The sequence below is a fragment of the Sinohyriopsis cumingii genome, chromosome 5, assembly GCF_028554795.1.
Source record: "Sinohyriopsis cumingii isolate HCF-2022 chromosome 5, ASM2855479v2, whole genome shotgun sequence".
Lineage (NCBI taxonomy): Eukaryota > Metazoa > Mollusca > Bivalvia > Unionida > Unionidae > Sinohyriopsis > Sinohyriopsis cumingii.
The window spans coordinates 24,157,775-24,180,671 of record NC_142965.1 but is presented as its reverse complement, the minus strand read 5'-3'; the positions used below and the strand labels follow the sequence as shown (position 1 = coordinate 24,180,671).

At 35.4% G+C, this 22,897-nt stretch overlaps 1 protein-coding gene across 1 annotated transcript; it reads right to left on the bottom strand.

Annotated features, from left to right (window-relative positions):
- Positions 1 to 2,130: 2,130 nt before the first annotated feature.
- Positions 2,131 to 13,293, bottom strand: LOC149798795 (mannose-P-dolichol utilization defect 1 protein-like). The gene is made up of 5 exons (XM_089957686.1): positions 12,914 to 13,293; positions 10,928 to 10,993; positions 9,668 to 9,800; positions 8,908 to 9,112; positions 2,131 to 3,847 (listed from the first exon to the last, which is right to left on the bottom strand). Exons 1-5 carry the CDS (start codon positions 13,008 to 13,010, stop codon positions 3,626 to 3,628), a joined length of 723 nt encoding a protein of 240 aa, XP_089813812.1. The 5' UTR covers positions 13,011 to 13,293; the 3' UTR covers positions 2,131 to 3,625.
- Between the last annotated feature and the right edge of the window lie 9,604 nt (positions 13,294 to 22,897).

Genomic DNA, 22,897 nt, shown 5'->3' with positions numbered 1-22,897 from the left:
GCTGTATTGTTTGTTATCCTTCTTCTGTCCATTGATTATGGCTTTTCACTCCTCTGTTTACAACATTGATGCGTATACAATCTGAAGATGACTAATTAGTTTTGCTAAAACATTTAATTGTAACCCAAGGTAGTACATCAAAGTGTAAATGTATCATGTGCTCTCTTTATCTCTCTTTTAAGAAGAGCATAAGCACGGTGCTGGCACTAGGGTTTGAGGCAACAGGGGGCACGGTTCTATAGTAACACACCAACAAGACACCGGGGGCAGTGTTCTATAATGACACCCAAACAAGACACCAGGGGGCAACAAGTCACCAGGGGGCTGCATTCTATAGTGACACCTAAACAAGACACCAGGGGGTAGTGTTCTATAGTGAGACCGAAACAAGACACCAGGGGGCAGTGTTCTATAGTGACACCCAAACAAGTCACCAGGAAGCTGTATTCTATAGTGACAACCAAACAAGTCACCAGGGGGCAGTGTTCTATAGTGACACCTAAACAAGACACCGGGGGCAGTGTTTAATAGTGACACCCAAACAAGACACCAGTGGGAAGTGTTCTGTAGTGACACCCAAAAAAGGACAAATTGGCACCCCATCTTTCCTACAGAGAACAGTATTTTTTGTCAGTTGCAAACCTCTCTCCTCCACCCCACTTCAACCTCCACCTCCTCACAGTACCCCCATAATTTTTATGAAGAATGCCTGAGTTACAGAAAGGTGAAAGCGAAACTTTGAAAATGTCAACTGCAAAAAAAAAAGCTCCTGATGACACAACTTTGCCTGATGCACAGGGGCAATTGGCCCCTCCCGACCCTTCAAACCCCTTACACTGCCATGGTATAATCAGTATGAAAGATTTTAGAGTGCAACCCTATATGATGGTCAGCCATATTTTTTTCCATCCCATTAATGATGGATTAAAAGTGGCAGTGCTATATTTTAATATTACATTAACTATTAAGTGTAGCATAATAAATATAATTAGTCAATACAGCAATTACTCAATTGCTATAAGATCCTTTGTTATAACACAGCTCCTGTTCAAAGGCAAGTATGGTCATGGATCACCTTGTATTATAAAACAATTGCTTTTCTAAGTCATGTTTAGTCACCTTTTATTATAACAGTTCTATGGTAAGTATGTCATGGATCACATTTTATTATTACACAGTTCTTGTTCTGAAGAACATTTTATTATTACAGTTCTTGTTCTTAGGCACACATGTCATGGATCACATTTTATTATTGCACAGTTCTTGTTCTAAGACGCATATTATACCACAGTTCTTGTTCTAAGACAAGTATGGCATGGATCACATTTTATTATTACACAGTTTTTGTTCTAAGACAAGCATGTCATGGATCACATTTTATTATTACACAGTTCTTGTTCTAAGACAAGCATGTCATGGATCACATTTTATTATTACACATTTCTTGTTCTAAGACATATTATAACACAGTTCTTGTTCTAAGACATGTATGTCATGGATCACATTTTATTATTACACAGTTCTTGTTCTAAGACAAGCATGTCATGGATCACATTTTATTATTACAACAGTTTTTCTTTTAAGACAGTCTCGTATCAAGAAATACTTCTAGCATCTTTGGACACTATTAGAATCAGGGAGTATTGTATCATACTTGTTATAAGGCAGTCTCACTATAAAACCTATACTCATGCCCATGGACAGCACTGTATGGAAGGAGTACAGTATCATGTTCTACTTTTCACATGGTCTCACTATCAGACTGTATACACTGTGGCTCCTATAGACAGCATTGCAAGGAGGGAGTACTGAATCATGTTCTAGCTTTAACATTGTCTCAGTGTAAGACTATACACTGTGGCTTCAAGAATGCTGTCTCAGTGTTAGACTATATACATTGGCTCCCATGGACAGCATTGTAAGAAGAGAGTACTGTATCATGTTCTCTTTTAACATGGTCTCACTTCAAGTCTAAACACTGGCTTCCATAATGCTGTCTCACTGTAAGACTATACACTGGCTCCCACGGACAGCATTGTAATGAGAGAATACTGTATTTTGTAATATAAAGTAAGATAATATAAAGTGAGATATGTTGTGACTTGTATGGTAAAACAATTAAAAAATAGACACATTGCATGGTTTATTTATACAGGATGAATTTCTAGTTTCCAATTTTATTTTGTTACTAAAGCTGACTATGATATTAATTTTTTTTTGATGGCAATGAAAATACATGAAGCAAAATAATAAAAACAAACATTCTAGTGAGAAACAATATTTTGATGTTTAAGAAAAATTTTTTGATGCAGACTGATAGAGGTTATCTAATTAAAAGACAAGAAAATAATGAATAATTGAAATCAGCATTCATAATAACAATGGGGTCCCCGAGTGGCAGAGTGCTCTAAAGCGCTCTCCATCACGGATCACTGCCATCTCACCATAATAACAACGAATCATGTTAAAAAAATTCCCTTGTATTTGTTTCACTTGTGCTAATAAAGAAATAATATCTATATTGCTGTAGTCAGAGTACCAGCTATCTAGATTATATTTTCTGGATGAAGTACACCAAGCACGAGATAAAAGAAAATGTGTTAAACTTTTTGTGCTATAACAAATTCATTTCTTGGGGGTGGCGGTTAAAAATTAGGCATTCTTTAATTCAGAAAATATCAACAATAATATAATTATTTCAGACTTTTAATGAGGATACGTAATTTGCCAACTTTCAATGTTTGGTGACTGAAGTAAAGGAAGATATATATATATAAAGGTGTACCAATTTAATAATTTCCTATTTTTTATAATTATTCGAAAAGGAGATATATAGCTTGCCTTTTTAAAGATGCATACTCTAAAATATAAATTGTTAAATGCAGTAAAGAAAAGCCTTATTCAAATCTTTTTTACTGTACACTGCCAATTTTTTACTTCATAAAAATGCATATTGCTATCATGTGTAAGGGGAAAAATCATGTATGACAATCATGCTACATTGTAACATTGCCCATTTCTATATATTATGGTGGCAATCATGTTACATTGTAACATTTCCCTGTTCTGTAGACTTAAAAACAATGTAACATTGCCCTGTTCTGTATACTACAGTAACAATCATGTTCCATTTTAACATTGCCCCGTTCTGTTTACTACAATAACAATGATGTTCCATTGTAACATTGCCCTATTCTGTATACCACAGTAACAAATCAATGTGTATCAGATGTGGTCTTCCTTCTTATAGCCTACCTCTTGAAACTCTGGTTCACCCATTGTACACGTACTGCAAGACCTTATTCCATCAGGCCAGACATGTATATTCTTTTTTTTCTTCTTCTTCCGTAGTATGGATGGATCGATTACAAAGGATCATGACTAGGATTTTTGAAAATTGAAATCTTGAACTCTTCAACCACAGCTGTTTTGTCTGTTTGTTTTGTTCTTTTTAAACAAAACAATGTTTTAAATGAATGAAAGAACGGATTAGCTTCTATATTGTGCAGTCAGCTAAGATGCTAGTTAAGATGCTAGTTAAGTCATGGCTAGGGCAAAGCTAACAGGGTTGAAACTTCTCATCAGATTCACAGCATGACATTCGGTGGAATTCTCGCACCCAGTTTCATGTAATCTTCTTGTTTCTCCATCTGTAGTACAAAATCTGTAATGTTAGAAGAACGCCAAAGAACCCTAGTACCACTGCATTGGCTATCATGACACAATCACCGGTCACAATGATTGACGTGGTCAGTCGGCCAAAGCACTGAAACATGCACAGGAAGGAGGAAGTGGCTGAGAGCTGACCAGGATCCTTGCTTCTATATACCTTTACTATCTGTATAGCCTGAAAGGTTACAAATAAAGGCATTGTTTGAATGTAATATCCAACCACAATTTCGTTGTGATGTCTATGATCAGATTAAAGGGTCTCTTTTGTAGGTACATGTTATTGCATTTATATGGGGAAAATATGAACAAGATTTTCGCATGGATACTGCATGACCTGTGGGAGTGCAGTATCCATCCAACAAAACGAGTTCATATCTTCCCATACAAATGCAGTAACCTTGTTATTATATACTCATTTTCTTATTCTACCTATATAAAAAAATACACTTCAAGAAACAAAGGAATTTAATTTATGCTGTATTCCCAAATAAATACAAAAGCGCAGATTCATAAATACACAACAACTGTATTAATGCACACATAACTCCACCCAGTGAAATTTGAACTTAGTCGCACGCTTGACATCACTTGAAAAAAAGGACTGTCATTTTGATCTACTTAAAATGTAACTTTAGAATTATATTGTGAATGAATGCGCACTGCAACAGCTTTCCAAGTTGGTCTGGAATTAATGGATTTTTGTTGTTTTTTGTGTCGATTCTACTTAATTCCACTGATATTGGACGTGGATTTATCAGCTGTGTTAATCCCACTTAAAATACACGTGTCTCTGATTTGAGCAGGAGGGACGAGTCTCGACTCAAATGTATGTGTGTTTCTGTTCTGTTACTAAATGTTTGGAATCTTAATGTGTGAAAAATATGAACTGTTTCAATTGTAATCATCAAAAGGACGTTATGGAATATCTCATTCATTTCATTTGGAGTGCAGTAAGGAGAATGTTATTGTATTTGGAAATGTATCAAAATTATAGTACCATTTCGAAATGTGTAATCAAGCTTCAGAACCCATGACATAGCTCTTGTAATTCGGATTTGCAGAACTAAGGAAGTAATTCTTGAGAAAATTCAAGATGCAAACATAAAAGTATATGTTTTGCCCTTCTTATTACGAGCTAAAGAAGACACATTTATGCCTGGAAACTTGCATTGTCCACAATGCACCTGGTGTGTGACAATCCATTCAGCGGCGGAAATAACAATTCCTGGTCGTCTTCCCTTATTGGCTCTGTGGCCCTTACTTATCTACAAAAACCTTCAGTTGCATTTTTTCCCACGAATTTAGTACTTTCACTCATAAAATGGTACGTATCTGATATATATGCGATGGCCCTTGCCCTCTGTATGCTTTTCTGTGCTATTTTTATATATCCCAAAGAGCACTGGTGATAGTCTCAGCCATTCCATTAAAGAAAAGTTACGAACATTTCTCCTAAATAATTGTTTAAATGGTCGGAATGGTATTTTCAATAATGCGTCTCTCACGTTTGCTGTTGACAATGTGAATATGATGCTCATCATATGCTTGCTTGAACGTTTCATTTTTTTACTCAACAAAACTCAGCCACATTGTTCACATTATCATCTCTACTTTCAAATAGACGAAACAGCAGGGTTTTTTTTATTATCCACAAACAAATCTAATAAAATGAAACCGAAAGTCTACTACATGAGTGTACAACTTTGTTTACAAAGTAATTCGTATTATTATATGCTCATTTTTTTATCCGTTAACTTTACATTGTCAGAATCGATCAGTATTTTATGATATTGAACACCTACATATTGCATTCACGTGCATAAATGAACTACTTTCTATTGTAAACAATGGACGCAGACGCCAGAACGTTTGATTTGTAAACAAATCATGTACACTCGCGTAGTAGGCGCTTTAAGTTTTACTTGATGAAATTTGTTTCTGAATGAACTAAAGCAGATGTTTCGTGGACTGCCACATACCAGCTGCTTTGGGACATTCCGCGTTTGCTTTTTTGATACAATGTTTTGAATTTAGGCTAGCTATACAGTAGACGCTAGACAGGATCCTTACAAATAACATACAAGTGACAAGGCATAAACTTGTCTTCGTTAGCTGGTAATAAGAATGGCAAAAAATATACTTAGTTTTACATCCTGAATGTCCTCAAAATGTACTTTCTTAGTTCTGCAAATCCGAATTACATGAGTGATGCCATATGTTCTCAAGCTTGATTACACATTTCGAAATTGTTCTGTAATTTACACTAAATTCTAAGTGCAATTACATCCTCCTTTCTGCACTCAAAATGAAATAAACATTAAATTCCATAGCGTCTTTTTGATAATTGCAATTGAAAGACTTCATATGTTTCCCACATTATGATTTCGAACATTTAATAACAGAACAGAAACACACTTGCAGATGTCAACACGCTTCTCCCGCGCTGCTTCAATCCGGTGTATTTCATGTACAGTTTGCACAGATGAATCCAGTCCATAATCAAAACATTTCGTAGAATGGACACAAATACCAAAATCTATTCATTCCAGATCAGATGGAAACTTGTTGCAATGCGCATTCATTCACAATATGGCTCCAAATTTCAATTTTAAGTTGACAAAAACGACATTTTCTTTCGAAACTTATGTCTAGGGCAGAGTTATGTGCGCATTAATAATGTTGTTGTTGTGTAATGATGAATCGGCGCTTGTGTATTTAGTTTGGAATACGGCATACATTCAGTTACTTTGTTTCTTGCTGTGTATTTTGTTAATATAATTAAGCATTAGGTAGAATAAGAAAATGAGTATATAATAGAAAGGTTACTGCATTTGTATGGGAAAATATTAACTCGTTTTGTCGGATTGATATACTGCACTCCCAAGGTCGTGCAGTATTCCATCTGAACAACTCGTTTATATTTTCCCATACAAATGCAGTAACCTATTAAATACAATATAGACTTTTTTCAGGAAGTCGAATTTGGGTTTTTCCACTCCAATATTTAACGCATGCGCAATCAACGTAGGACAACTTTTAAGCGATTGTCGTTAACATAGTGTATGTTCGTGAAAAAAGTTTCAAACAAATTTGTAAAGGTTTGACATCTGTACACCCTTCACAGAAATAGTATCTTTAAAAATCATGAGTGAATAGTTCAGTAATCTGCCTAAAAGAGAAAAGTAGATATGAGCACAAAAAGCACCAGAGAGGACCAGAACAGCGGACAGGATTTGTGGGCCTTAGGAACAACTATCCAGTAGGCCACAATGAATCACAAATTGAAACAACAGTGGACCCCCTGACCGTAGTGGTCCCCCGTAATTTGTCCTACCTTGTCTGCGGTCCTGGACAGGACTTACAAAGTTGGATGATCCATTTCTGAAAGGAAGGGGGTGGGTGGACGATTTTCCTATGTGACCAGAATTACAGTTTGTACAAATCTACGTGTATTTAGATGACTCTTCAAGACTATATACTCACGAAAACACGAGGACTTACAAATCTCTTTGTTGCATATAATTAATTAATTTCATAGTGGATGGATGCATACAGGTGAACACAGCATTATCAATGCCAGCGTAATCAGATCCCAAGCCCAATCCGCGAAGCCACACGAGTTACACATGGCTGATAGTACTGTTGCAACTGGCCATTGCTAATGTATCGCAGGATGAGTTAACTCATCATTATTATCCATATTTGTTCAAGGAGTTATCAAACTAAGAAGAGAGAGAGAGAGAGAGTAAATTCCTTAGCCAATCCAATGTACCATAAGCAGTTTTGGGATTCACGTTCATTCCCATTTAATTTATTAACTAAATGACAAATCTTTTACGAATCTGCTTAATATGTGATGTGCCGCCTTGGTGTTCATTGTTTGCTGCTAATTAGACAAGTTAACTTGTTTATTTTCGGATTATTCATTACCATGCAGTCATGGGGGGGGGGGGGGGCAGAGTTAAGATGAGAGTCACGATGCACTAATATAAAACAATAGGTATTCATTTATTGTTAAAAATACTTGATGAAAACGTACAGTTCAACTCTTATACTTGTGGGCTGGCATATTATTACTACTATCTGCGGCGATCTATAATGACAAATGTTCTATTCATGTAAGAAGTGTAGGCCACTCGAGTTGCCCTACGTCAGCTGCGCATGACCGTACCGGATGCGGCTATTGGATAGGTTTGGCCAGCTAAAAAATAGTATATGAAAATGATCTATACTATTTAAGGCACACGTGTTACACACGTGCGTGCAATATGAACTCCTTCTGGTTCCTTACAACCATGCTAACTGTGAATGACATAGTTATATACTGCAAGTATCAAGGGTCGAATTAAGGCCTTTGCGAGCCCTGGGCACATCCAACAAAGGGGCCCATGGCTATCCTGCCTTGTTCATAGATATGCTTACATTACTATTAACAACAATTTCTGTGAAATCAGACGATTATATACCAGGCCCCTTGAGCTTCCGGGGCCCTGACTGAAAAATCAGACGATAATATACGGGGTCCCTTGAGCCTCGGGAGCCCTGGGTACGTTGCCCACTTTGCCCTATGGATAATCCGGCCCTGCAATTATCATATCTGATTTTAGAAATTCAGCTTGATCTCGAGTTAATGAGAATGTGGCAGCACAGTTTTTGAGCAAATTATTGCTTATTGAAAATCTCACACTAATTAAAACATATCACCACAGTCTTTCGTAGGGATTTAATAGATACCGATAAAAGTTAATGTTTCGGTGACCTTTGCAATTCCCTGTACGCTTAGTAGCCTATCAGATAAAGCATTGCATTTCGTGTTAAAGAAAGTTATAATTTTTATGTTTCGAATGACGTATAAATTTGAAAGCTGTGATTTGATTGGTGAGTCACAAAGTCGACATAATAGGGCCTCTTATATGTGCCTATAAGCTCTCAGCTGAGGAATATGGAGACCTGATTTTAATCGGATTGGGGGAGACTTAAACCGTTTAATTACTGTATAATTATTATTTATCAGTAATCATGACATCCTAATTATATGAAAGTAGAACCATTGTCTCTTGTGGCCTTCTTACTACATTAGCAGATAGTATTTCATATTTATTTGTACGATTTATTTGACTTTCACTCATGTACATCAATCCACCCATCCATCTCTGTACCGATATATATATATGTGTGTGTGTGTGTGTGTGTGTGTGTGTGTGTGTGTGTCCTTTGTTAATAAGTGTTTCTTACCCTGCTAATGAAGACAGCCGGCATGGTGCTAACATAAAGATACCAGATGGCGTTGGATGAAACCAAGGGCATGATGACAATGAGCGTGAAACAGATGTAAAGTAGAAGGAAGCCGAAAGAGAACAGGAACCGGTTGCTGTAGCGCAAAAGGAGGCACACCAATATAACGTTCATATGCATTACTACCAAGTGCTCTCCCCAAGCACTAAATATAAAAGAAATGAAAAAAGCATAATTAGCATCAGCTAAATAATTATCGTAATCATCGTCACTTTTGTCACCGTCTTCATTCTTGTTTAATTGGTATTGTCATCATTATTGTCGTAATGGTCTTTTAAATAAATGCAATTTTTAATCATGAAACGCGCATTACTTTGAAGCTGATGCAACCCTTTCCCCATGCGTCACCATTCAGATTTATCGTTCTCGTCTTTGGACATATTTTGAAATGCATGTGCAAACTTTGCATTTTTATACAGCCAAATAAGACACTTTTGTAAATGCCAGCCGTAACTCCGTGTCAGTTTTAAATGGAAATGCAACGACACAGTAAAGCAAATGTTTTTCTTTTCCATATGGAATGACAACATAATACCTGGAGTTTTTTATTTTTATTTCGTCAACAGTCTTACTCTAAAGCGATACAGCTGAATGTGTTTGCATATAGTCTTTCTTCTCTCCACGTGCGTATAACGTGGACATAGTATGATGTACAATGCTTTAATGCAGACTTCAGCTGTATAAATTTAAAACAAAATACCTGACTGGATATCCTTGGAGTAAGGCGTATGCTACAGTGGCGGTCGAGGCCTCGAGCAAAAGAAGCATGCTAGCAAAACTGACCCCTGACGCACTCCTCTTTCGTAGTATTTTTATTATCTGTGGAATCTGACCTAAAGTTGTAATACATTAAAAATAAGATCTGTTTATTAGCGTTAAACACCGATCAAATGATTTACATATAATACATGCATATAATTTATTCACTGAGCTATAAACAAAATATTTCAATCTTTATAAGATATATGTAATTTTCTCGTGAAAAGTTAGTCCTATGATTCTGCAACACAATCATTATCGGTACATTGTAACTTACAATGTTATTATCAACCGAGTCATAGATTTGAAGAAACACGTCGAACTTATTGTGATAATAAAGGCAGTACTTAATATATGGCCCTGACAGTGATGTAGTAAATGAGATTATACACCTTAAAGTTTCGCACACTCTCAAGGTCAGTTTATCTATTTTTGCTTAAAGAAGGTCATACTGACGTACTTAAAGGTACCGTTGAAATTCTCTTTACGTTAAAACAAGATGCTTATTTCAAAGACCCCTTCCACCAACCCCGAGCACCTAAATATTCGTTACAAATAGAACATTATGAGATATCTTTCCACACCAGCTACGTATTCCTGAAGAAAAGAAATAGGGGGTATGATCATTTCGCCTCCTTGCGTCCTTTGCTGAAATGCGCTAACTGTTGGATGGCCTTAAAATATCATATTCATTCTCTGTACATAACTTTAATCGTCACGTATATTAAAACATGCAAACAATGTGTAGTGGGTTCCCAGAAATTGCGGAGTTTAGTTCACTTTCTATATCAAAGCAGACACGTCATGTTTCGTAGTTTCCCACAAATTGCGGAGTTACGGTCACTTAACGGAATTTTCAGCGGAAATATCGTTTAGCAGGCTTTTTAGAACTCCTAGTATACTTTACTCAGTCGTTATGTATATTCGGATTTGGTTGTTTTTTGTGATTTCTTTAGGGAAAGGGATTCTTTTCGGTAATATATCCAGTGAAGTGAGCCATTCAGATTCATTGGGTATTAACACGTTCCAGTTAATAACAACTCAATTAAAATTTTTTGGATTCGCTCGCCACAAACCTATGTTCAAATAAAGAAAACAAAAAGTAAAAAAAAAAACTGCCTCTATCCCAAAGAAGAAGAACGCGTTAAGCATAGCGGGGCTCTAGCTTGACCAATATATATTTTGTTGAAATACTACTTACCAATGGTGATTGAGACAATCAGGAAATAACCGAGAAACTTGGTGAACACCGCTAACATGCACGGCCCTGCAATAATTAGGCACACATTAATATACAGCATATAACAATAGACACGCTTACAAAGAAACCAATAAAAGAAAATCTGCTGGACGATCAACAGATGATGAGCTTATTAATTTATTGTATAATTTGACGTTCAAACCCGAAATCAAGCACAAAAATACCTATAAATACCCTTTCCCAAACACAAAATTGGATTTTCAACTTATTTTTTTATAGTATAGGCTTTCATCAAAAAAAGGGTTCTGTATCTGGCAATTGAAACAGGTTAACAGAGTTTCGTGTTTTGTGAAATAAAGCTGTATATGACTTAAATGATTGTATGCATTAGTCTTAAGTCTGCAAAATTTATTTTCTTTGTTAATCATAGAATACAAAACTATGTGGTTCTTCCTCCACCATTAATACTGGCCGCCATGTATAGCCTATCGTGCTGAAAAATGGCGTTAAACCCCACAACAACAACAACAACAAAACTATGTTAATAACTAAATACGTTTCCTTAGTAAATCTAATTCACCTATTACGTTACAAAAAATATTAAAATGAAACCAACTATTACTGTATCATTTTCAGTTAAAGTTACATAGTACATTCCATGTCAATGCAGCTCAAAGCGCTTATATATGATCAAGGTACTTTGGCTTCATATGGCATCACCTGTTCTATATTTATTATACAATTTTTGAAGCGAAACAAATATATGCAAGCACCGTTCGCACACATTATATAATATCAATTATTCCATAAACAGAATAAGCCTATTTCAATTCATTTTCGTGTACACAAATTTTTGTGGACCGCGATCAATATCGCTTTCGTGTACACAATTCCTTGTGGACCGCGATCAATATCGCTTTCGTGTGCACACATCTTTGTTGACCGCGATCAGTATTGCTTTCATGTACACAAATCGTTCTGGACCGCGATCAATATCGCTTTCGTGCACACAAATCGTTCTGGACCGCGATCAATATCGCTTCGATGCATTTTGTTTTAATATACAGCATATTAGTTGCATTTACAATGTGCAATGTGCTAAAGTGCCCTATGTTAGCAGAAAATGGCAAGTTATTAGTTTTTTTATTTGCATACTAACACAAAATAATTAGACATTCTTAAGCAAGTTTATGCGGTACATGTGCACCTGATTTCAAAGGGATTGCTTGCTGGGGATATGTTTGAATTCGTCCTAAAATGATGTATCAACACAATTTTAATATGTTGCATTGCTAACGCCAACAACGAGACGATCGCATGGTAACTTGTAATGTATTACGAGTATTTATCCATGATCCTTTCCATGCAATAGCTTCTAATGTTTTACAAGTATTTGTCCCTGGTCCTTTCTACCCGATTGCTTCTAATGCATTACAAGTCTTTATCCCTGGTCCTTTCCATGCAATAGATTTTAATGTATTACAAGTATTTATACATGGTCCGTTCTACGCAAGAGCTTCCACTGTATTAAAAATATTTATCTATGGTCCTTTCTATGCAATAGTTTTTAATGTATTACAAGTATTTATCCCTGATCCTTTCCATGCAATAGTTTTTAATGTATTACAAATATATATCCATGGTCCTTTCTACGCAATATCGTAGCCTTCAACTACAACGGTATGAACTCCATAACGGTATCGAGGACATCCGCCACATCACAGTCATCATTTAATAGTCAGTAAACCACACGCATGCTTCAGTAAAATCTCCAGTGTTTAAAGTTTATATTGTTTTCTTTGGGTCGACAGGTCATATTTTTTTTTAATATTTCAAATACCGAATATGTGTACTTACATTGGTTTAGCACGGTGGGTGTGGGACACGGCAACACATACCATTTGCACTTTTCGATACTTTCGAAGGATCAGTACTACTGATAACTAATTTAGCAAATATAAGATAAATTAACAAAAGTATTCCTACCATTCACTGTATTCCTGTTCAAGAATACACCATCAATACACTGCGTTGGCAATAAGGAGTTCCACATTGGAACAGCTCTGGTGGCTACTTCCGCCATCGTTGTAATTATTTTTGTCTGAGTTCTGTACAAGCAAAAACCTGCTGCCGTCGAGTCTCCTGAATGAAATCGATGAGGAGATGTCAGCTACTTTTGTCTGCCCAAAAGTCATCTGTTTATTAGTCCTTGTTTTCCTTGTATACATAGATAACCGTCATATCAGGAGCAGACAGCTGGTGGTTATGCGAGGTCACCCAGTGGCGTGATGGAGCTGGAGGCAGGACTTGAATAGGTCGACTCGACTGAAATGCAAACGACGAGTCGGACATTGGACCCAAACAAGGCCACCACGTACACAAAACAAACGAGTGTATTTGAGGGAAAAACGTTTAAATAGTTGGATGATTCATGGATGGACCACGTATGGAAATTCCATAAAACTTTCTATTTCTAAACTGCCAGTTCGTATATGTGTATGTATATATGCAGCGTGCATATCTGTATGTGTGTGTTCATGTCCAGCTGGGTAGCTAAATGGAACTATTGACAGACGAACGGACGGTCAGGCAGGCAGATATATGAGTGTATGGATAGATGAAAGTAAACAGGCGGATACCTGCTGTAAAAATGTTAGATATGTATAGTACAAGTATAAAGTTACACCAAATAAAAGGAATTGTGTAGTGGTTAATAATCAGCTACAAGTTTCCACATTTTAAATGATGATTTTAATATGATCTATTTTGAAAAATTCTTTCTTTTTTTGAATTTTGGAATAGCAAATGTAAGGAATGTATACAATGCACAACGGGGAACATTATACAATATCCAAGGGGGAACATTATTTCATCAAGATAAATCTATACTGCAAATCCAGAACAAACATACCGTACAATGTTGGGAAAATGACTGGGGAGTATGAGTTACATTTTGCATATATTAAAGGCAATACCAGTATGACCACTTTTTTTTACCAATAATTGGAGAGTACGAGAAGGGGGGGGGGGGTCTTCCCAGAGTACATTTTGCTCGCAGTATCATAAAGTGCCCATATTCAGAATGATGTAAAGAGGCTCTTTAAACGATGAACATAATACAAGAAATAATAAAGGTCACCAGAAATAAAGAGTGAAACATGGGACTGAGTACACTTTGTCCTAATGTTATGTTACCTGCAAATCTGTAAGGAAAAGAGGACAAAACCGTAATCAATTTTCTGTTGGATGCACATCAGTTAAGAGGAAGAGAAACCACTTTTATGTTGTATGCAAATGCGGTAGGAAAGAGGGACACCACTTTCTGCCAGCTGCAGAAAAGTTCGGAAAAAGAGAACCACTTCCTGTTATCTGCAAATCATTTATGAAAATTGAAAGCAGGTTAGTGTTAGGACTGGTCGGCCTGGTGTCAGGATAATGTGACTGGGTGGGACAACATGCTACATGTCTGCGGCATGATGCCCCAGTGCTAGACATCACTATAAACTGCCACACTGCAGACATCGAAGCGATATGACTGAAAAAAAATGTTAAAGCTACGTTAAAAAATCCGAATCACACACACACACACACACACACACACACACAAAATAATTAGTTTGCTGTTTACAGCGATAGCATCATCAGTTTGTGTCGTTCTTTATTTCGAGAAATCTGATGTTTACGATCCATGGCGGTTGCTTTGTATTTATTAACATGTATCTATGATGGATAGTGCTGATCAAGGGCATATGCTTGCTATTATATCAATATAGCTTTCTCGAGACCATTCAAGTCCCAGTTTCAAGTATATAATAATCTACATTCCCCTTCGTGACCCTTTCGTGTACTAGATGATGAGGACTGGCTGTTCCAGCAAACATTAACAATTGCCTGTAATGAATGAAATGTGCATGAATCACAAAAATAGTACGAAGTCCACAACATCAGCCAAACAAACAGGCCCAAACAAAAATGAAACTGAACCCACATAAAAGACCGGTATCATTAACGTCTTCTATGTTTGACTGGAATTTTTCGTTAAAGAGAACTAAATATGCTTTTCATGACAGAAAATATGAAGAATCGATAAATAACAAAGATTATTTTAGGACACAATATGAAGAATTGATAAATAACAAAGACCGATTCAGTGTGACCCACTTTTTGAAACTTCCGAATAGCTCCATCTTGTATTATTGCAAGAGACGTTATGCTACGTTTTAAGACTTGTTTATTTACTCTTTTCACTTTAAGGGCTTGTTGTTGTTGTTAGGCATGAATTCTACTTCTTTCACTGTTGAAGAAGGACCATCGTCCTGATTCGCGTGATTCATTTCGTCACAACTCAATCATTACGTAGGGAATAGAGTAACAACAGAATAGATCACACATGGGGTTCCGACTACGAAGAAAAGCTTGACTTGTTAAGTTGCACGTGCTTGTCTGAATGCCCAATCGGACTGAATTAAGATTTTTGTAATTTGACCTGTGAATCAAAAGATCAACAATGCATGGCGAGGTATTGGCGTTTATCAGATTGCACAACTATGTCAAGGTCATCAAATGTAAACGTGGGCTCACTGTTTTTCGTGGGTAACAAAATTTTGTTGGATTTAGAAGGTGCCAACTTAATAGGAATCAAAAAACCAAATATTAATGTATAATTCCGTTTTTAAAACAAAACATATTCGCTCTAAGATACAAACCAACAAAATTTAATTACCTACGAAAACATCGTTTGTGGTCAGTTAATAAATACATAAAATCCCAAAATGAATGAATGACCCTATTTTCAACCTTGTACAAAAATAAGTTTCTGCTTGCCCTAAGTACATTTTTTGACTTAGTTCGTACCTACTTTGGCCTATAATGTACGCTGTTTCCACCCAGTTTTGACTTAATTTGGCCAGTAATGTACTCTGTTTACACCCAGTTTTTACTTAATTTGGCCAATAATGTACATAGTTTCCACCCAGTTTTGACCTAATTTGGCCAGTAATGAACATTATTTTCACCCAGTTTTGACTTAATTTGGCCTTACAGAACAGTATCAGTAAGTGAAGTAAAATAAATCATTAACATTCTAAACAATTGCAAATCATCTGGCAGTGGTCGAATTTTGCTCTGAACATTTGATATATGACTGTGATTAACTCATGGTGTGTCTGACAATTTTATTTAATCAGATGATTCATCAGCTTACATACCTGTACCCTGGAAAAATGGTACTTATCCTAACAATCTGCAAAAGCTGATAGCTATCAAATAAGTCTACAGTAACAAGTGGCGATTTGAGCTTGGTGTCAGTCATACGTTGTTATCTTCCGTCAAAGCTTACGTCACACGACGTAACCTATAATTATTACATGACATTACATAAACAAGTTGTTATAATTATAGGTTACTGCATTTTTCGGATGGAAATACTGCACGACCTTCGGAGTGCAATATATCCATCTGACAAAACGAGTTCATATGTTCCCATGCAAATGCAGAAACTTTTGTATGATATGCTCATTTTCTTATTCTACCTAAGGCTTCATTATATAACCAAAAATAAACTACAAGAAACATAGTAACTGAATTTATGCCGTATTCTAAACTAAATACACACGCGCAGATTCATCAATACACAACAACATTATTAATGCGCTCATAACTCCGCCCAGATCAATTTTAACTTCGTCGCGCGCTTGACATAACTTTCGAAAGAAAACGGCGTTTTTGTCTACTTAAAATTGAAATTTGGAGTCATATTGTGAATGGATGTGCATTGCAACAACTTTCCCATTTGATCTGGAATAAATTAAGTTTGGTATTTTTGTCGATTCTTCGAAATTTCGTGATTATGGATTGGATTCATCTGTGCAAATTCTACATGAAGTACATCGGATTTCAGCAGCGTGTTGACATCTGCAAGTGTGTTTCTGTTCTGTCATTGAATGTTTGAAATCATAATATGGAAAAAAATATGAAGACTTTCAATTGCAATTATCAAAAATACTATGGAATATAATGTTTATTTCATTTTGAGTGCAGTAAGGAGTTTGTAATTGCACTTGGACTATAGTCAAAATTACGGTACAGTTTCGATGTGTGTAATCAAGCTTGCGACACACGACATGGCTCATGTAATAACTAAGATATTGCATTTTGAGGACATTCAGGATGTAAAACTAAGAATTGTTTTTTGTGTGATTGTAACTGTAAGTATATTTTTGGCCATTCTTATTACCAGCTAAAGGAGACAGTTTATCCTTGTCACTTGCATGTCATCTGTAAGGACCCTATCTGGCGTCTATAGCTAGCCTAAATCCGAAACACTGTATCAAAAACGTTAACGCGGAATTTGTCAAAGCAGCTGGTATGTGGCAGTCCACGAAACATCTGCTTTAGTTCATTCAGAAACAAATTTCATCAACCAAAACGTAAAGCGTCTGCTACACGAGTGTACATGATTTGGTTACAAGGTTGTTCCTAATACACTATTGTATGGAACGCCAGAGCTGTTTTAAGATGAGAATATTTATTATATGCTGTGCTTTTGTACTTATATGATGTGCAAACTTCTTTATATGCTGTGCTTTTGTACTTATATGATGTGCAAACTTCTTTATATGCTGTGCTTTTGTACTTATATGATGTGCAAACTTCATTATATGCTGTGCTTCCTTCTTTATATGATGTGCAAACTTCTTTATATGAAACTTCATTATAATGAGATGGCCGATAGCTGCCGCCAGAATACAACATCAAAGTAACATGAATCTGTCATCAACTTGTTGTTAGCAAGTGTGAATTTCATTCATGTCAAAATTAATTGCTTTTAGACTCCCAGCTAACTGTCCAGTTAGAATGCCCCTATTTCAGTTCCCTGTGTTTGAAAGCTAGCTTTAAATATGGGATTTCTATATTGTATTGTGCATAATAGATTGTAGGTGATATTTTGTACCAAAATAAGATTAGCTGACTGTTATTGTGATGTGTTTGATTGACAGGCACTCCAAATACATTGTCTGAATAGTGTTGTGATTTTTTTTTTACAAGAATACTTAGCTTTATCTTGAAGACACGGAGTATGTAATATAATCAAGAATTCCAAGAGGAAGAAATGATAAGAATTCTATATTATTTGTATTCAATATTTTGTAATATCACATATTCAGTGTATCACATGCCTACACATACTAATGTGAGCCTCAGTTATATATATATATATATATATATATATATATATATATATATATATATATATATATATATATATTACATAGCTTTATACCAGAGTAAAAAAATTATGTTTATAGTATCAGTTAAGTTTAAGTTCAATAACAGTTCAATAGCAATAAGTTCGATAACAATTCTCTGTTCAAAATCAATTTTGACAATTTGTTTTATTTACACATCATCAATAGGAAAATAAAATATCAAGTTCGTTAATTGGATGGGGAGGTAACATAAATACGTAAGCCAAGTCGGCAGCTCATTTGCAGCCCAAGTTACGCATTTGATCTCCAATGCTCATCTAACTGTGACAGGCAGTCACCAACATGCCAACCTGTTTTCAAGCCTAACTCAAAGTAAATCTAAACCACATTATAGATTTAGCTTATGTATGAATTTATAAATGCTAGGCTTGTGATAATTAGGTTCATGCTTTCTACCTTAAAAATTGGCGGGGGGGGGGGGGGGGGCAAAATACGAAACTATCCAGTGAGACCTTGAGCTAACTCAAACATACTATGTAAGGCTGCATCTGATTGGAGGTTGAATTCTTTGGCTGGATTTGCAACTTGCAAGGTTCGATATATTAACTCAAATTTGATTGGTAGTTTAATACTCTTGTAGAAATTTAACTTGTAATATGCAGCCAAGATTGAATAAATGTAACTGAGGGCTGAATTCACAATAACTTGATTCTTTTAGCTGGGAATATTTGGTGTTAACTATTATTGGAAATGCTAATTGAATTCAATAAAACGCTCTTATTAGTTGGCAGATTGGAAATTGTTTGTTTGGTGTTGAGGGTCTATCCTAAATTTCTTTCCATTTTTGCCTTGTCCAGACAGACCAATTAAGAAGTGTGACACTCAAACATAAACACGGAACTGTAGTGGTACCATTCATACAGTTCAGAATCTCGACATTCGAGACTTAACCAGTCGCAAAAGCACCCGATGCATAGGCGACTTTAATTTTTTTTTTATCATTCATTCAATTCCATTGCTAGCAGTAATAACAAGATTTCAAGATGCCTGCTGCGGCAGCCATATTAAATGTCGGAGTAACACCATTTTCGTTTACAACCGAGTAGACCATAGAATGAACATGTGTGCATAAAGTGTCATGATAATCCTCCAAATTAGATTACGATAAGTGGTGATAAGAAATATACTAATGGACAGACAACGTGCCATCCCAAAAGCTCATCTTTTCTTTAATAACTTGAAGATAAGAAAGGAAATTATGCACATATAATAAACCTTTTGAAGACAAAAAAAATCATTGCTCTCAATTAAAGGTTTCGAAAATATGCAAAAGTAGTATTCATTTACTAGTTTGATTGCAGTTCAGCAACAAGATTACATTACACATGATATATATATATATATATATATATATATATATATATATATATATATATATATATATATATATATATATATATATATATATATATATATATATATATATATATTCACAGGCATCAAAATTACTGGTAGTCGTCTAGTCCAAGACTAGTACATTTTCTGTCCGACTAGTAATTTACATAATTTCAATAGTTCAATGGCTAGTTCTCTTGATACCTGTCTGACAGTATGTTGTGTGAAGGACTAGTGAAATATTGAAAGATCAGCAGAACAAGTAAATTTTTCACTCTACTAGTCCTTATGGCTACAAAGAAATTTGTTTCCAATTCTAAGCATGTATGTTGCTGATTTCAAATGAACTTCATGAATCAAATAATTTGAAATGATGAGACTTTTTAAAATGTATTTTCTGATTTTTATTTCCAAGTGAGCAGAAGTAACATTCTGTTTCAGATGTGTAAACAATCATTGCTTTATTTAAAATGCAAGCTAAAATAATGATGGCTAGTAGGTGAATAGAAGAGAAAGGAGACCCCTGTCAGTGTTCTCAGCCAAGTTCTCATAAATGCCTAAGAAATGAGAACAGGTTGAAATGCAAAGTATAGCACTCTACCAACCATGTAATAACTATTTTATGCTACTGCAATATACATGGGTGCATAATCAGTATCTGCTATTTTGTATTGTAATTTATATATACCGGCCCGGATTAAGGCCTTTGGGGGCCCTGGGCACAGCCAACATAGGGGCCCATAGCTATCCTGCCTTGTCCATATATATGGTTACAGTACTATTTTAACTATACTGCCTGTGAAATCAGACGATACTATACAGGGCCCCTTGAGCCACGGGGGACCCTGCCTTTGAAATCAGATAATATACGGGGCCCCTTGAGCCTCGGGGGCCCTGACCATGTTGCCCATTTTGCAATATGGATAATCCGGTCCTCTCTCTCTCTCTCTCTCTCTCTCTCTCTGTGCTATATAATGATTTGTGTGTACGCATGACATGTAAAAAAAAATATGCTGTTGAAATAAATTTTGTTTGAAACATTATTTCCTTCTATAATGCAAATAAAAATAAATATGCTGTACATTAGTAGTATTTCCGGTTTGATAGAATTCCCTCTCGCTCTTACTCCATTTATGATTATACAAATATTACATTTGTGGACTTGCCTATATCTTAATACATCTCTCTTCACTCAATAAGGCAACACAATTATATTCTAAACTCTAAAATTCTTACCTATTCATATCACTCCCTGGATATCACAAATACCAAGAACATTGTACTTATATGTTGACAATAAAGAAACTTTAAATGATTATACCACTAAAAATTTACAAACATCCAGTACTTAAGGCTGGGACATCGAAACCAGGGAACACGAGAGACCTAGTGGTTTAAAACGATTGCCATACTAGCCGCCATGTATAGCCTATCGTGTGCTGACAACTTGTGATAAATCCACAAAAAAAACGTCCAAACCAATAACCATGATGTGACTGGCTGCCTGATTCACGAACTATAGTCCCTATTACAAATGTGTAACATAATATACCACGGTGATATTAAATGTTACCTCCCCATCCAATTACCGAACTTGATATTTATTTTCCTATTGATGATATGTAAATAAAACAAATTGTCAAAACTGATTTTGAAGAGAGCATTGTTATTGAACTTATTGCTATTGAACTGTTATTGAACTTAAACTTAACTGATACTATAAACATAATTTTTTTACTCTGGTATAAAGCTATGTAATATATATATATAAATATATATATATATAAAACTGAGGCTCACATTAGTATGTGTAGGCATGTGATACACTGAATATGTGATATTACAAAATATTGAATACAAATAATATAGAATTCTTATCATTTCTTCCTCTTGGAATTCTTGATTATATTACATACTCCGTGTCTTCAAGATAAAGCTAAGTATTCTTGTAAAAAAAAAAATCACAACACTATTCAGACAATGTATTTGGAGTGCCTGTCAATCAAACACATCACAATAACAGTCAGCTAATCTTATTTTGGTACAAAATATCACCTACAATCTAGTATGCACAATACAATATAGAAATCCCATATTTAAAGCTAGCTTTCAAACACAGGGAACTGAAATAGGGGCATTCTAGCTGGACAGTTAGCTGGGAGTCTAAAAGCAATTAATTTTGACATGAATGAAATTCACACTTGCTAATAACAAGTTGATGACAGATTCATGTTACTTTGATGTTGTATTCTGGCGGCAGCTATCGGCCATCTCATTATAATGAAGTTTCATATAAAGAAGTTTGCACATCATATAAAGAAGAAAGCACAGCATATAATGAAGTTTCCACATCATATAAGTACAAAACCACATCATATAATGAAGTTTGCACAGCATATAAAGAAGTTTGCACATCATATAAGTACAAAAGCACAGCATATAAAGAAGTTTGCACATCATATAAGTACAAATGCACAGCATATAATGAAGTTTGCACAGCATATAAAGAAGTTTGCACATTATATAAGTACAAATGCACAGCATATAATGAAGTTTGCACATCATATAAGTACAAAAGCACAGCATATAAAGAAGTTTGAACATCATAAAAGTACAAAAGCACAGCATATAAAGAAGTTTGCACATCATATAAGTACAAAAGCACAGCATATAAAGAAGTTTGCACATCATATAAGTACAAATGCACAGCATATAATGAAGTTTGCACATCATATAAGTACAAATACACAGCATATAATGAAATTTGCACATCATATAAGTAGAAATGCACAGCATATAATGAAGTTTGCACATTATATAAGTAGAAATGCACAGCATATAATGAAGTTTGCACATAATGTAAGTACAAAAGCACAGCATATAAAGAAGTTTGCACATCATATAAGTACAAAAACACAGCATATAATAAAGTTTGCACATCATATAAGTACAAATGCACAGCATATAATGAAGTTTGCACATCATATAAGTAGAAATGCACAGCATATAATGAAGTTTGCACAACATATAAGTACAAAAGCACAGCATATAAAGAAGTTTGCACATCATATAAGTACAAAAGCACAGCATATAATAAATATTCTCATCTTAAGACAGCTCTGACGTTCCATACTACTGGGCACATGTGTCCTGCACGTGAGTACAATATGAAGGTGTGCCATATCGTAAAATTCTTAACGATTCTGACAATGTAAAGTTAACGGAAAAACAAATGAGCATATGATAATCGAGATTATTGTATGACGTTAGACTAACAAGTTGTTTGATGCGGGAGGTCGTGGGTTCGATCCCCGGCCGAGTCATACCAAAGACTTACAAAAATGGTACGAACAGCTGCCTATTATTG